At 44.3% G+C, this 13,976-nt stretch overlaps 1 protein-coding gene across 4 annotated transcripts in view; it reads left to right on the forward strand.

Moving 5' to 3' along the window:
* LOC119436536 (spectrin alpha chain-like) overlaps nt 1-13,976 on the forward strand; it is a 145,105-nt gene that overhangs the window by 19,539 nt on the left and 111,590 nt on the right. For all 4 annotated transcript variants that reach the window (XM_037703406.2, XM_049658460.1, XM_049658464.1 and 1 more), the window contains exons 4-6: nt 7,950-8,090; nt 10,525-10,608; nt 10,718-10,822. In XM_037703406.2, coding sequence (XP_037559334.1) covers nt 7,950-8,090; nt 10,525-10,608; nt 10,718-10,822 — 330 coding nt within the window. The remainder of the gene's footprint in view (nt 1-7,949; nt 8,091-10,524; nt 10,609-10,717; nt 10,823-13,976) is intronic.

A 13,976-nucleotide genomic window follows, 5' to 3' on the forward strand; every position in this document is an offset into this window, starting at 1 on the left:
CCTAATTGTTCACTGCATCATTTCTTGCTCCACTCTAGTACAGTTAAACCTGGATATAACAAAATTGACAAATTCCCGGAAAACTTCGTTCTAAAGAGGATTTCGTTATATGCAGGTTCGGCTCGAAAATTCGAAAAATAAACGTTTACCGTATTCACTCGATTCTAACGCGCCCTCAAATGTAACGCGCACCCGTTTTCCGTTTTCGTCGAAGCACTCATCCTCGGAATGTCACACCAGGTACCGGATGCGTGGACGCGTGTCGTTTTGCACAAGCGCGAGGCATCGGATACGAAGAGCGAGCGTCACGATGGCGTCGTAGCGTCGTATAGTGTTAAACGTCGTATATAGTAGAACCTCGCTGTTACGTTCCCGGGGGCTGCGTTTTCCCGGCTGTAAGTCGTTTTTGACCGGTCCCGGCACAGCTCCCTTAGAACTCAATGCATTGGTAACCCCGCTGTTGCGTCGCAGCTGTATGACCGTTCCCGCATCATGCGTTGCGAACTGCCTTCCCGCGCTGGCCCGAGCGGCCATTTTGACTTTTCATGTCGCTTGGTGGCTTGACGATGGCATTGGCCGCCCAAAGTGCCGGGAGCGACAACTATGACGTATTTTTGGTTTCCGCCAGCAAAAGTATGGCCCTTGAGATCCGTATTTGCTATATAAAGATGGTGTCCATGACGTGTTGTGGCTCTAAAATTGGTTTTGGCTCATAGATATTCCGTATATAAGGGTACGGCCACGCTAGCGGCAAAAAACGCGCGGTCATGCAGCGAGCGGCAAGTTGCCACCCGTCAGCGGTCAGCGCCTTGCCGCGAGGCCACCGTGGCACGCGCGTCTCTCCGAACGGGCGAGCAACACCGCGAGCGCTCGTTGCTTCATGCGAGAGACCATGGAGGTAAAGCTTTATTGCGATAGCAATTATATGGACACTTCCACCGGATTTCTGCCGTCGCCGTGAGGTTCCGTATAGATAAAATCTTCGCCGCGCGCCGTATGCCCGAGCGGAAGCGTGCGGGGACGCACGCTGTCACGGAGAGCGAACGCACTCAATCTTCCACGCGCAAGCAAGGAAGCGGGAAGCGAGCGCCGGAGGGAGCGGGGGGCGCATTTCTACTCTGCCAACAACCGCGCTCGTCGCTCGCTCGCACCGTCTCTTATCTCCACACGGCTCTGACCTTTATGCACTGTGCATTCGCCGCTCAGTTTCCGTTGAAGCGATAGACCGCACGTACCTTCGCCCGCTGCGGCGTATATGCGCTTGCTGCCAGCGTTTTCACAGTCGTTGTCTGCAGTCATTCAGTGTGATCTATTCATGTTTGTGCGCGCTCACACGACAGTTAGTAATATTCGGGCCACATTTTCCAACGCGCGTTACACATGCAATGCTGCCCGGATCGGCAGTGCAGCGCTACAGGTGTGTCCCTTCGCACGCGCTGCCCACGGGCAGCGCTTCTCATCAACACCACCGTTTCACACGCGCCTTCTCGTGGTCATCAAATCTCTTCATGTCGGTCTACTTACGCCGCAGCACACATGCTTACTTAATCAGCTCATTTTTACTACAATTCATATTGCTACCAAAGCCGCTCACCTTACTTCGTATGACATTGCTGTGTTGCTATCGCATTCATTGCTTCACCCTTAGGGCGAAACTGTGACATTTTTTTTTTCCTTCCTCCATGCGAGAGACGACGATCGTCGATTGAAAACCCGGCGCGGACCGGCGTCGTTCCGGTTGTGATGGCTCCGTGACGTCACCCTTGTCGCTCTTGATTGGTTCTTCATCTCGCGGCACGCGGCATTTGCCGCAGAACCATTTCGCGCGGCACGCCGCAAGACCCCCGATTCCTGCCGCTTTTGCTGCGTGTCTTTGCCGCCAGCGTGGCCGTACCCTAAAGTCCAAGGGCGATAACGCAGTCGCCGCGCGCCGTATGCTGTATGTGCGAGTGAAAACATGCGAGGGGAGCCGACGAACGCGTCTAAATCTCGCGCGCGCAAGAAAAGCAGGGAGGAAGCCCGCCTTCTTCCGTTGCGCTCGAGGGAGCGAGGGGGGAGAGATAGCGGGGCGGCACGCGGTCCCGCAGGCCGTATCTTGAAAGCGATCTGCGTTGAGGCAGTCTAGCAGAGTAGGTGCGTCGGCGGCTCGTAACTTTCTGCGTGCTGTGTGTTCTCGGCGCTCAGTTTGCGTTGAAGCGATAGACAGCACGAAGGTCACTTCGCTCGCTTCTCCAGCGGCGCTTCCACACGCCGCCAGCGTTTGACAGCGCGCGCTCATCAAGTCTGATGTGCCACAGCGTGTACCAGCGCGTCGGCAACATCAGCTGAAAAAGGAGAGAGTGCCGGCTTGGCGGTCTAGGCCAGCTGCAGCAAGCGGCAGGATCAGATTTGAATGAAGGGAGGGGGAAAGGTCACGCCCGCGGCGACAAGATCGCCGGGTCGAGGGATGCAGGACCGCCTCGCACACGCACGCACGCACACGTGCGCTCGCTTCGCATTCCATCGCGGCGGAGAAGGTGCTTCCGGTTGCTGCTCGCGCAAAAATGACAAAATTTGGGGCGAAGTCTTTAGATGGTCGGAGGGGAAAATTCGTTATATCGAGGGGGTCTCCCGCTGCCACTTCGTTACGTAGAGGTCTCAAATACATGTGCTTCTATGGAGTAACGGCGGGGAATCGAAAAACTTCGTTATATCCAGGAATTCGTTATATGGAGGTTCGTTATAAGCAGGTTTAACTGTATGGTATGAGATGACGGTGGCTAGCAAACGCCATAGACGCCTAGCAGATGATGTGGCACGGGTGAACATATATAAGGGCATTTGCCCTTATTACTGGCCAAGGAGGCGACAAGGAACTGCTGAGAAAGCATATAGATGAAGCAAAGCCTAACTGTCGCATTCATGAGAATGTAGCTTTTGGTTACAACGCCAAAACATTCATTGCGCCAATCCACCAATCATGGAGCATGTATCGACAGGATGGCAAGCAGACGTTGTGGCGCTGATGAACACATTTCGAGGGGCATTTGGCCATCCTATTCGCTAAAGCGTCCTGCAGGTTCCACAATGCTGAAACCGCAGGACAAGCCAGGCCACTAAGTCGTAAAGGCCGCATTGACGATTTTGCGATTTGTTGTGCCAGTTTTGCTACACGTGTCCAGCATTCTTAATTTACGTGTGAAATAGCGACACAGCCCTGGGCGACTTCAAGCAGTTGCAAGTGGCACCGACTCCACCGTCAATGTCTGCACCGACGAAGGCGGCGAGGAAAGTGCCAATTATTATTGCAAAGAGACGTGCGATCATTCCGCCATCACAGTGCAGTCTACTTTTGTTATGTTGTCAGGGGATGAAGATTCGGTGTGTGCATTGACTGTAATTTTGTTGCTCTTGTGGCAACAGCATGTCGAGATATGTGCCTCAATTCTGTAGCGATGCCTTCCGCTCGATTCTATGCCACTTTTATCATCCACTGTTCATGGCCGGCTGATTCCATTAACGCCGGCTTGGTGACTACTGATGAAGCGCGAAAAGTGGGAGAAGGAATTGCACAAGAATGAATTTGAACCACCAAATTTTGCATTTTGGACGCATTAAAAACTCAAGGCAGCGATGCAGCCTACTGCGTGCCAGCAGATTTAAATCTGCATCAGCCAATAGGAGCACTTCCTGTATGTGTGGCAACAGCAACAAATCGCGATGCCAGTTTTTCCTCTTCTCGCTTGCTTCTTTTGCTTTTAGTTTTGCACGGCAAAACTTGATGCTATGGTACCAAAATGTTGGTGTTTCGTCACTGGAAAGCCGCAGGCCACGCGATTCCTGTTGGAGTCACTTCCTAAAGCTTGATTTTCTACCTAGTTAGTTTTGACAGCACACTAGAACAGTGGGATTTTCAAATTCTGCTTTAGGTTTTTTACTAATTCCACATGTGATCAATGAACACCTGGGAATTGCAAAAAGGAAAGAAAATCAGTCATTTTGGTCAAATCCATCATTTTAATTGCGGAGTCTCCCTTCAAAGGGTTGGGCGGTCATTAGGAATGCTATACACAAAATGTGGCAGGAATTCAATCAATCAATCAAGTTTACTTATCTCAAGAAGAGAAAGCAGGTAATGGGGAAAACCCTGCGTAAATTGCAGCTTGACTAACGCCGGCCTCCTAAGGTACAATTTGGCAGTGGGCAGCACTTGCATAAGTACAAGGTGGTGTGCAGTAAATGCATTCACTGCATAAAGAACACAAAAAGTGAGAAGAAAAATATAAGACCATGTAATTCAGCAAGAAAACATACAGGTGTGATAAAGGTTTAGCTAAATAATTACAAAGTTTTCGTTACAAAAAGAGAAGAAAAAATACAATGGCAAGAAACTGAGATGCAGACCAAAAACGGAAAAGAATTAAAGAATCACACTGCCAAAGGATATGCACATCTTGATAGTGAATTTGGGAATAAAAGAGCACGAAGACAGAATCATCCATGTCTTTCTTGTGATAAGAAATCAATGGAAAAGAAACGTGCGGATGCAGTTTATTGGTTTAGTCCAATAGAAATTGGTGTGTTTAATAGAGCAGCAATGTGATCTGATACCAATTGTCGCCCGTAATTTGTATGAAAAAAATGTTCTATCCAAATGTCTGTATTTGTTGTTTTACCTAAACCATCGCGCACTAACCTATAATACAAGCTCATGTAACTATCTCTTTAGTAATGTGGATCTCTACATACACGCCAGGTGACATGAGTAAATATATTCAACTGACATTATTTCGTATTCGAAAAAATATGAAGTGTGTTCTCTAGAATAAATATTTGCTATAGCACGAGTAGCATATTTTTGACATATCTTCAGCTTATTGATGTTTTCGTTTTAAGTGGTTGCCCATGCTAAGTGAGGATAATTTAATGTAGGTAGAAACTGAGTTATACACTGTTAGTGTCACAATAGTGGTAAAGACATGTCAGTGTCTGTGTAATATTCCCGTGGTTCTATTTAGCTTACTGTAAATGATCTCAAGATGTTTGTGCCAAAGTAAATTTTCTGAAAATATTGCTCCTAGTGTTTTGAACTTACCTAAAATTATAATTTGCTCATCATTTATGCTTAGTGCGAGAGATTATGGCTTGCCTTTCGTTGGAATTAATTCTTAAACAGTTTCTTTCACGCCAGTTAGAAATTTCGCAAATTTGCGAAATTAATGACTGTTCAGATTTGTGCCCCTGAAAAAAAAGTCTGGTATCGTTGGCGTATGCAATTAATTTCACGTTTTCAGAAGTAGATAAAGTATCATTCATATAAGAGTTGAGGCCCAAGAATGCTCTCTTGTGGCAGACACTGTGAGGGATAAATTTAATTTTTGAGTTTAAGGGGAAACGTGGGTCCTAAAACTACTAGCTTTGTTAATTTTGGTGTGAATTGGATTATATTTAACAGTATTGTTGGGGTTTTACTGCTGATTGCAAATATCTAATTAGATATTGTATATCTAAACTAGAACAAAAGATACCAAGTTTTTCATACTGAAATTCAGTTGATTTCTTACGAGACTTTAAAAAAAAAATTCACTTTGTCAAAAGCAATGTATATGACCAGAATGCCGGAGAGTTGTTCTAGCCGGTGATGGCTAATTTTATTGTTCTCAGTGCACTTATAATGTGAAAAAGCAGATGTAAACTTGATTTCAATATTTTGCTAATATGCATTTATAATTTCTGGCAATTAGAATTTAGCAAACAACTTTAGAAATACATAAATAGCATCACCGACTAGATCCATTCAATACGAATATATTGATGCCAGACTTTTTGCTGGTACTTAGAAAGAACATGTGAAAATGCTCCGTGAGGCAGTGTGTGATGTTCAAAAAAAATGAAACTGAGAAAAACGAATCCGAACTTTCAGTTCACTGTAACTTTTATTGGCCTTGCAATATGGCATTATGAATTGCATCAACATGTAGCCCTGTTTTTTAGCAACAAGTTCATGACATATGTGGCCACTGTGCAAAAATAACGCTGAGATATTTGTTGTAACATAATGCATAGTCGTTACCAGCAATGTGAGAAAGCTAGCACCACCCACTTTCTCTTTTAGATCGTTGAAGAGGAGGCACACAAATGGCATCCCTGTGCAAATAAAATTGCGCAGACTTCATGGCCACAACAAAATATGTCCTTTGTACAAAGTTCATGGCCACAACATGCAATCTGGATGAAATCCCAGAGGTGGCAGCCACATTTCTATGGAGGCGAAATGCAAAAAAAAGTTCCTGTACTTGCGTTGTAGTGCATGCCAAGTGGTCAAAATTAATCCAGAATCATATCAGGGGTTTTAGGCACGTAACATCCCAGAATTCATTCACACAATTGTGCAGGGCCTATGGTAGCCCAGGGCCTATGGTAGCCCAGGGCCTATGGTAGCCCAGGGCCTATGGTAGCCCAGGGCCTATGGTAGCCCAGGGCCTATGGTAGCCCAGGGCCTATGGTAGCCCAGGGCCTATGGTAGCCCAGGGCCTATGGTAGCCCAGGGCCTATGGTAGCCCAGGGCCTATGGTAGCCCAGGGCCTATGGTAGCCCAGGGCCTATGGTAGCCCAGGGCCTATGGTAGCCCAGGGCTGTAGGCAGTCTGTTGCTGGTTTTTGCGTCTTTGCAAGCCTGCTTGTATGTCTAAATACTAAGACCAATACTGGAGATAAGGCTACAAGAATTTGTTGGCATGGCCCCATATTCCATGTTGGTCAAGCTTAGCTAAAAGTACAATATGGTGAATGCTGTCAAATGCTTTTGTGAGATCTACATATATGCCTAAAATTACCTCTTTTGCATCAAGAGCCGCACTCATGAACTGCTTTTGCGTTAATAAGGCTAGTTCTGTTAATTATGCCTTCAGGAAGCTGTACTGTGCTTTGGAAACAGGCGGGCGTTAGTCTGAAAAAGTGTACAGTTTCTTGTGCATAATTTTTTTCGCAGACCTTTGAAAAAAACAGTAAGATGGAAATTGGCCTGGAAATTATATACATCATTTTTGGCACAACCCTTGTGGATTGCTATCGCCTTTGCAAGCTGCATTTACATAGCACTATTATTCACCACATTATTAAAATAGGCTTGATAATAAATACTCTTCAGTTTGGAAAGTTCAAAGAAAAAGTAGGCAATATATTGAATGACACTGTGGTCTGACTGTTGCGTGTAAAGGAATATTAGGCTCAATTGTTTGTGACAGCATTGTATTGTGACTAAGCAGGCTGATTTACCATTTTAAATAAACCCGCTGTGGTGGTGTATTGACTTTGGCATTGCGCTGCTAAGCTCGAGAGCCTCGGGATAGAATCACGGCCGTCGCGGCCGCATTTCGATAGGGGCGAAATGCAAAAACGCCTGTGTACTGTACATTGGGTACATGTTAAAAAAACCCCATGGGGTTAAAATTAATCTGGAGTCCCCCATTACGGTGTGCCTCATAATTGTATGGGGGTTTTGGCATGTAAAACCCCAAAATTTAATTTCAATTTACCATTTCAAAGAAAGCTTAAAAAAAAAAGCTTAGTCTAGTGTGAAGGGCTGGGCTAGAATTTGTTGTCGAATACATGAATTTGTGCTACAAGAAGTTCGAGGTAGAGTTCGTGAAGGTTCCATAACAGTTGTGATCAGCTAAAGCTATGGCACTACAAGGATAGTTTACATGCCGGGGATCGTTGGATTAAACTTCAGTGCACAAAACGTACTTGGTAGAATTTGTGCAGTGCTGAGTGTTCCTCCATTGAAGCTGCAACAGACAGAGCTGTGCTGATTGTGAAAGACTTGTAACTTACTGACATGCAAAGGTCTCACATGTTCTGCATAACTTAAATGTGCAGCCTATAGTATCTGCTCATTGTGCTGCATGGAGAACGGTCATGGGAAGAGCAGATGTTCACTGCTTTTTTTTTTTTTCCCTAATGTGCTAGCAATGCCTTGATGAGCTTCATCGGCTCTGGGAGCTTCTCCTGAGAAAATTGGCAGACAAGGGACAGAAGCTGCAGCAAGCATTGGTATTGGTCCAGTTTCTGCGCCATTGTGACGAAGTCATGTTCTGGATCAACGACAAGGTGAGTGTGTGTACCATGTGTGCTGCACTATTCCCCTGTAGTGTTTGTTTTTCTGATGGCCTGAATATTTAATTGAAAGCCCAGACTACAAATACGCTTGCCAGCTCACCGCTATTCGCTTGCTGTGCCTCGCGAGGAATGGCGATTAACATCTACAATGGCAGTATGGGCTCACTTCTGGATAGGCATCTTGGCAACATTGCTTCGTATGGAGCTTATAATATACAGTCGAACCCACTTATAACGATCTATTGGTTATAATGACCACATTTCAGTGCATTTACGATTTTCAGACCCTCCCTATGGAAACTTTTCCAGATATAACGAATGTTTTTTAAACTGCCATACTGCTACAATGAACAGTTCGAACCCGGTTGTGGTAAAAAGAGGGCACATGCGAAGTGCCAAAGCACGGAAGTGCAACCACATTGGGCGCACGCAGCGAGCGCACCCTGCTCCAGTCTAACCGCGACGATGATGCGGCCTTCGAAATGAGCGAAGAAGGTCAGGCATGGTCAAGCATTTTCAAGGCACGCCTCCAGGGTGTGGGTGTGCCGCGTGCAGTATAAACAGCATAAACAAATGGCGCGTGCACTGGTGCGATATCGGATGCCACGACGACATCACTCTCATTTTTGTGCAATTGTCTGGGCTGAACCATGTGCATTACACCTGTTTCAATGTTTCGGAACAACCATCTACACTCCTAAAGAAAAAAAAAGTTCACACTCTTTGGGACTTATCTTGTCCCGCAACGATATTTGTCATCTACCTTGCTCGCATTTTCTTTCTTTAATGCTGCAAGCCTGATACTTCCAGGTCACGAATTACATGCTCGTTATCAGCGTGACATAGCATTTTCGACAAGAAAGTAGTCAGCGCAGTGTTTCAAGAAAGGATATGAAAAGCAAGGCAGAAGGTGATTGTTTTTGTGAGACAAGATAAGCTCCAAATGGTGCAGTTTTAAAAAATTATCTTTCCACTGTGGGAACAACGGCCGCTCAAGCGTTCCTGTCGAGACGGCCATAGTCGGCCATAAGGGTGCACGACGTGCTGCCGCTACGCAATGTTGCAAAGGGTTGGCAGTTACTACGCTAGTTATCAAGAGATCACGGTTCGGCGGCGCTTTGTTTACGCGTTTGCAGATTGCTGATAACGGTTCGCGGTGACGTTTTACCTTTCGAACATCGCATTTTTTTTTTACCGAAGCAACATGGCATTACGATCTGAGACCATGATGTCCGGGACCTTCGTAGACTTGCAGCATGCCGCAGTAGTTTTCAAAGTTTACCCTTCTGGATAACTAGAACGCTTCGCTTTCATGTGCAGAATACATTCATGTCCCGCTGGTAGTAAAATATATCGCAAGCTCTCGAATAAAAAATGCCGGTTGCGCTTGCAGTTTCGAAATGACAAGTGATCGGAACCGGCCGTCGTTTTGAATGAGCTACACGACACCGCATTTCGTTCTTTAGATAATCGTTTTCTAACGGAAGTTTGCAGCTAGATGCGGAAACGCACCGGGAACAGAAATGACACTGAAAATCTGGTTTTTGAACCAAAGTGCTGCCGAATTGTAACTGCTGATGCCAGCTTCAGTTCAGTTAATTTTTGAGTGTATTTAAGGGAGAGTCCATATATAAGGAACTACTGATATAAAGACCATTTTTCGCGGAACTATCGAGTTATTTATAAATGGGTTCGACTGTATAATGCTTCTAAATGTTTGGCCAATTAAATGTATAAATTTTTTAACTCAGCATAAAAAGAAAGAGTGCTTCCACACATGCATAAATTCAGCTAATGAACAAAAACGTTGGTCTGCACCACACTGCAGCTACGTAGCTGCCGCTATGTAGGTGAGTCGCCACATTACCCTGGTGAGCCTTCTTGCCGGGGAGACACTCCAACAGCTGCGATTGATCTGTCAGTTACACGGCTTCAGGCATGGGGTGGCATGGGCCAGCATGAGCACTTGTCTCTTACTGGCTCGGGTGTCCACTCATGGATGTGTTCTTGTGCTCATGAGCCATCTTGCATTGCCCATGGATGCACATGGTGTGTAGACACTAGTGCATGCTGGGCCAAACATGCGTAGCCTAGGCCTAACTTTCAAGAATGAAATGGGTAGAGTGAAATTATTCACCGCAGTAAAGCTGAATATCACTAACACTTTAGAAATGTGAGTTGGCTTGAAAAGGCAATTTAAACTTAGTTTCTGCTTAGGAGTGTAGCTGTAGTTCAACAGCGCTTGCACTCATGCAAGTGCCAGTCCAGGTCGTTTCTGTGTTCCTTTCCTGTCTCCATTTTTATTGCGCTGCACAAGCTTTGTACCATTCTTTCAGTTGTGTTTGCTGATAAAGAGCACCATAATAGGGACGTTATTGTTGCTGAATTTGCTTGTTGTTTCTGTACCTGATTGGGCTTTCTGCAGGAAACGTTCGTGATGGCTGATGAGTTCGGTCAGGACTTGGAGCACGTTGAAGTCCTTCAACGCAAGTTTGACGAATTCCAAAAGGTGCTGTGTGTGTTTCTTGCAAATTATTTGTCTATTGTTCTCTTCACATGTCTCCTTGTGATATTAATTTCTCAATGCAAGATACGCATTAAAAAAAATTTTTTTTTAGGACATGGCCAGCCAGGAGTTCAGAGTGACTGAAGTGAACGAACAGGCGGAGAAGCTGATCAACGATGACCACCCCGAACGAGAAACGATCAGAAAAAGGCGAGAGGTAGGAATGTCTGTAAAACAGATTTTACTTGCACTTGAATTGTGAAAGATGGATTTTATGAGATGTTAGCTTTTTGTTACAGTGGTAGTTCGTCTGTTCAGATTTAATGCATCATTTTTTGAGACAGTACTGCAATTGCTCCAGTGAGCTATTAATTAATTGATAGTTTAGGCTGTCATGTGTGCTGATATTAAGTATTTGATTTCAAAGATGTTTTTTTTTTTTTCAATTGCGTAGCTTGCATTAGTGGCGCAAGGCTAAAGAAACAGCAGAGCTGATCAGCACCTAGGTGGTCCTGGCCTTACGGGTTATGCTTTTCTGGAATTTATTGATTCTTGATCGATTATCGATTACCTATTGATTGGCTATCGATTGGCTATCACAAGGTATTGGCCACATATTTGGGCTCGGCTAAGCACTACCAAATCATCCCCAGCATTTTTTTTCCGGAATTTATTGATTATTGATCGATTATCGATTAGCTGTCTATTGGCTATCACAAGGATTTGGCCACGTATTTGGGCTAGGCTAAGCACTACCAAGTCATCCTAAAGACTTTCTGGAATTTATTGATTATTGATCTATTATTGATTAGCTATTGGCTATCACGAGGTGTTGGCCACGTATTTGGGCTAAGCTAAGTACTACCAAGTCATCCCCAGCATTTCCCGGAATTTATTGATTATTGATAGATTATCGATTAGCTATTGATTGGCTATCGCAAGGTGAAGCGAGGCACAGCTGTGCGCAGTGACGGCTAGGCGAGTATTTGCAAACGCTACGCGGGGAAACGAAAAGCTTAAACAGTGCTGTTAAAACTGGTGGAAAACTTTGCTTGCCAAGGGTTTATATTTGAGCTCAGATCTGCAGAATCTGAACAATATCGCAGGGTATTTTTAATGTGTAAAATTATGGTAATGTAAGTCCCAATTGAATGGATACTTGAAGCACTAGAAGCAAGCTTCATTACACAGGTTAGTACTACAGGTGACTTTCGTTAATTTGACCCTGACAGGACCAATGAAATTGAGTTATCTGCCATGTCGAATGAAACAAGATGCAGATAAAACACAAAAACAATCGTGGATTCATTTGGCAGTATTTGCTCGATTCTAACACGCCCTCGAATCAAACGCACGCCCACTTTGTGTGTGTTTAAAGTAGAAAACTCGTGTAGAAATGACATTAAAGCTGCTAAACAGAGCAGAAATCTAATATGTACCCGATTTTTCTAGCAAGCAAAATGGGCAAGGGTCTAATTCCCAAGTCAGATGAGCAAATTTAGTGACACTTCGAGCAAGTGCACTTCGCCTCGCTGAGTGCCACTTCGGTGGTGTGTGCTAGACAGCAAAACGAAGTGTAATTCGGGATTGATGACAATGAGGATCTATGAAGCCATAGAGGTTGATATGATTCTCAGCAATATAAGTTTTAGTACAAAAAACAAACTGCTTTGTGCAAGAAATATTGTAATTCTATTAACACATCTATTTGTTTTGAGCCAATACAAGCAAGAAACATATTCAAAATCCACTGGGTCAAAATGGCAGAATCTGCCTAAAATGAACTTTTCAAGCTTTTTTTGGCTTCACTGGTGTCACGAAGACACTCAAAACATTTGCAAGGAGCATTCAGTTATTTATTCTTCAAGCATTGCTATCGAGGCTACACACTTGACACAGTGAAGTGAGTTCCTTAAACACACACACTGGCAAGTGCACTCCACAGCAAGTGTCACTCAACCTTTTCGTCTGACAGCCTGCAAGTGACACTAACGGTGAAGTGCACTCGCTCCAAGTGCCACTAAATTTGCCTGTCTGACTGGGGTAAAATATGCATTGCACGGCTGCCGGTTTCCTAAAGTCAGCTTCTCCGCACAGTTTTATTTAAGTCAGCTTCACCACAGTACAGCCATGTTATGCAGTAAAGCATACAAGCCGCAATCTCGGTTTTGGTTTCATATCTGATTGCACCACGCAGGCATTTTCGTCTCAATTTTCTTGGTAAAAAAAATATGCGCATTAGAATCGGGTAAATACTATTATCAAACATTATGAGCTACCGTTATTGCTTCAAAATCTTCCTTGCGCAGGCCGAAAATAGGCGTTCCTATGGGAGATGACAGGGTTCAACGCATTTGCTGTCTTCTAAGCTCCGCAAAGACATAGTATCGCTAAAGGAGTCACAATATGAGTCGGGCACATTCATGCTGACTAGTCAAGTTTTAATTATCCAGCAAAAGCCAATTTTAGGATCGAAATCGCAAAAGTCTGGGTTACATGGGTTCCAGCCACGATCTTTGATCGGGATCAAATCAAATGGAGCCTAATAAACCTTAAGTCTACTGTATATAGAGGGTGCTGCTTTTAGGTAAGCTTTCTAAAAGTTAAGAAGAAAAAAATTTCCTGCTGTCACTGTCCAGTAAGGATTAGCTTTCATTGGGAATTTTGCATATTTTTATACAGATGTTCTCCCTGACAGAAGCAATCTGGCACATGCAAGACTTCAAAAGTGTGTAGAACAAACTTAAATAAAACATCGTAATTGATATAGTGTCTATGCAGCATGTGCACATAGCTCAGGTACTCTGGCACTACGAAGTGTTTATCATAGTTGCTGCGGTCAGACCAATATTCCTGATATTATGGTGCTAATAGCAGTGCACATCTTCACTCTGCAGCTGCCTCTAGTGTGCTCCTCCCACAGTTTTCCTTTTGTCTGCCAAAGCCCTTTTATCACATGCTTTCAGAGCCTTCATGTAGCTAATAACCCCAACTGGGATGATTGTAACAGTAGCAGTCTAAAAAGGCATGTCTTCCAGAGGAGTGGCACAGTTTATCAATTGGGACGGTGGATGAGAGTTAATTGTAAGCATGCAGTGTTTATACACTTTTACAATACTCTGTGCAAAATTATACCTTCTGTACTTTCAACAAGTTTACTATTGATACATAACATTTGTCTTTGTCATAAGAAAGCAACTGTGTAGCTGTACTCCAATGAGCCATGTATCGAGACTTCTCTTTGGAGAATGGTCAAGTCATGTGTAAGGTTACATGCAGCATTAGCATTCTTGAATACAGCTTTTAATTGTGAACAAATGATTTTTCAGTGCTTATATCAATGCTTGTAGGCAATACTAATTTGCTTGTTG

This window comes from Dermacentor silvarum, chromosome 1 (genome assembly GCF_013339745.2).
Source record: "Dermacentor silvarum isolate Dsil-2018 chromosome 1, BIME_Dsil_1.4, whole genome shotgun sequence".
Lineage (NCBI taxonomy): Eukaryota > Metazoa > Arthropoda > Arachnida > Ixodida > Ixodidae > Dermacentor > Dermacentor silvarum.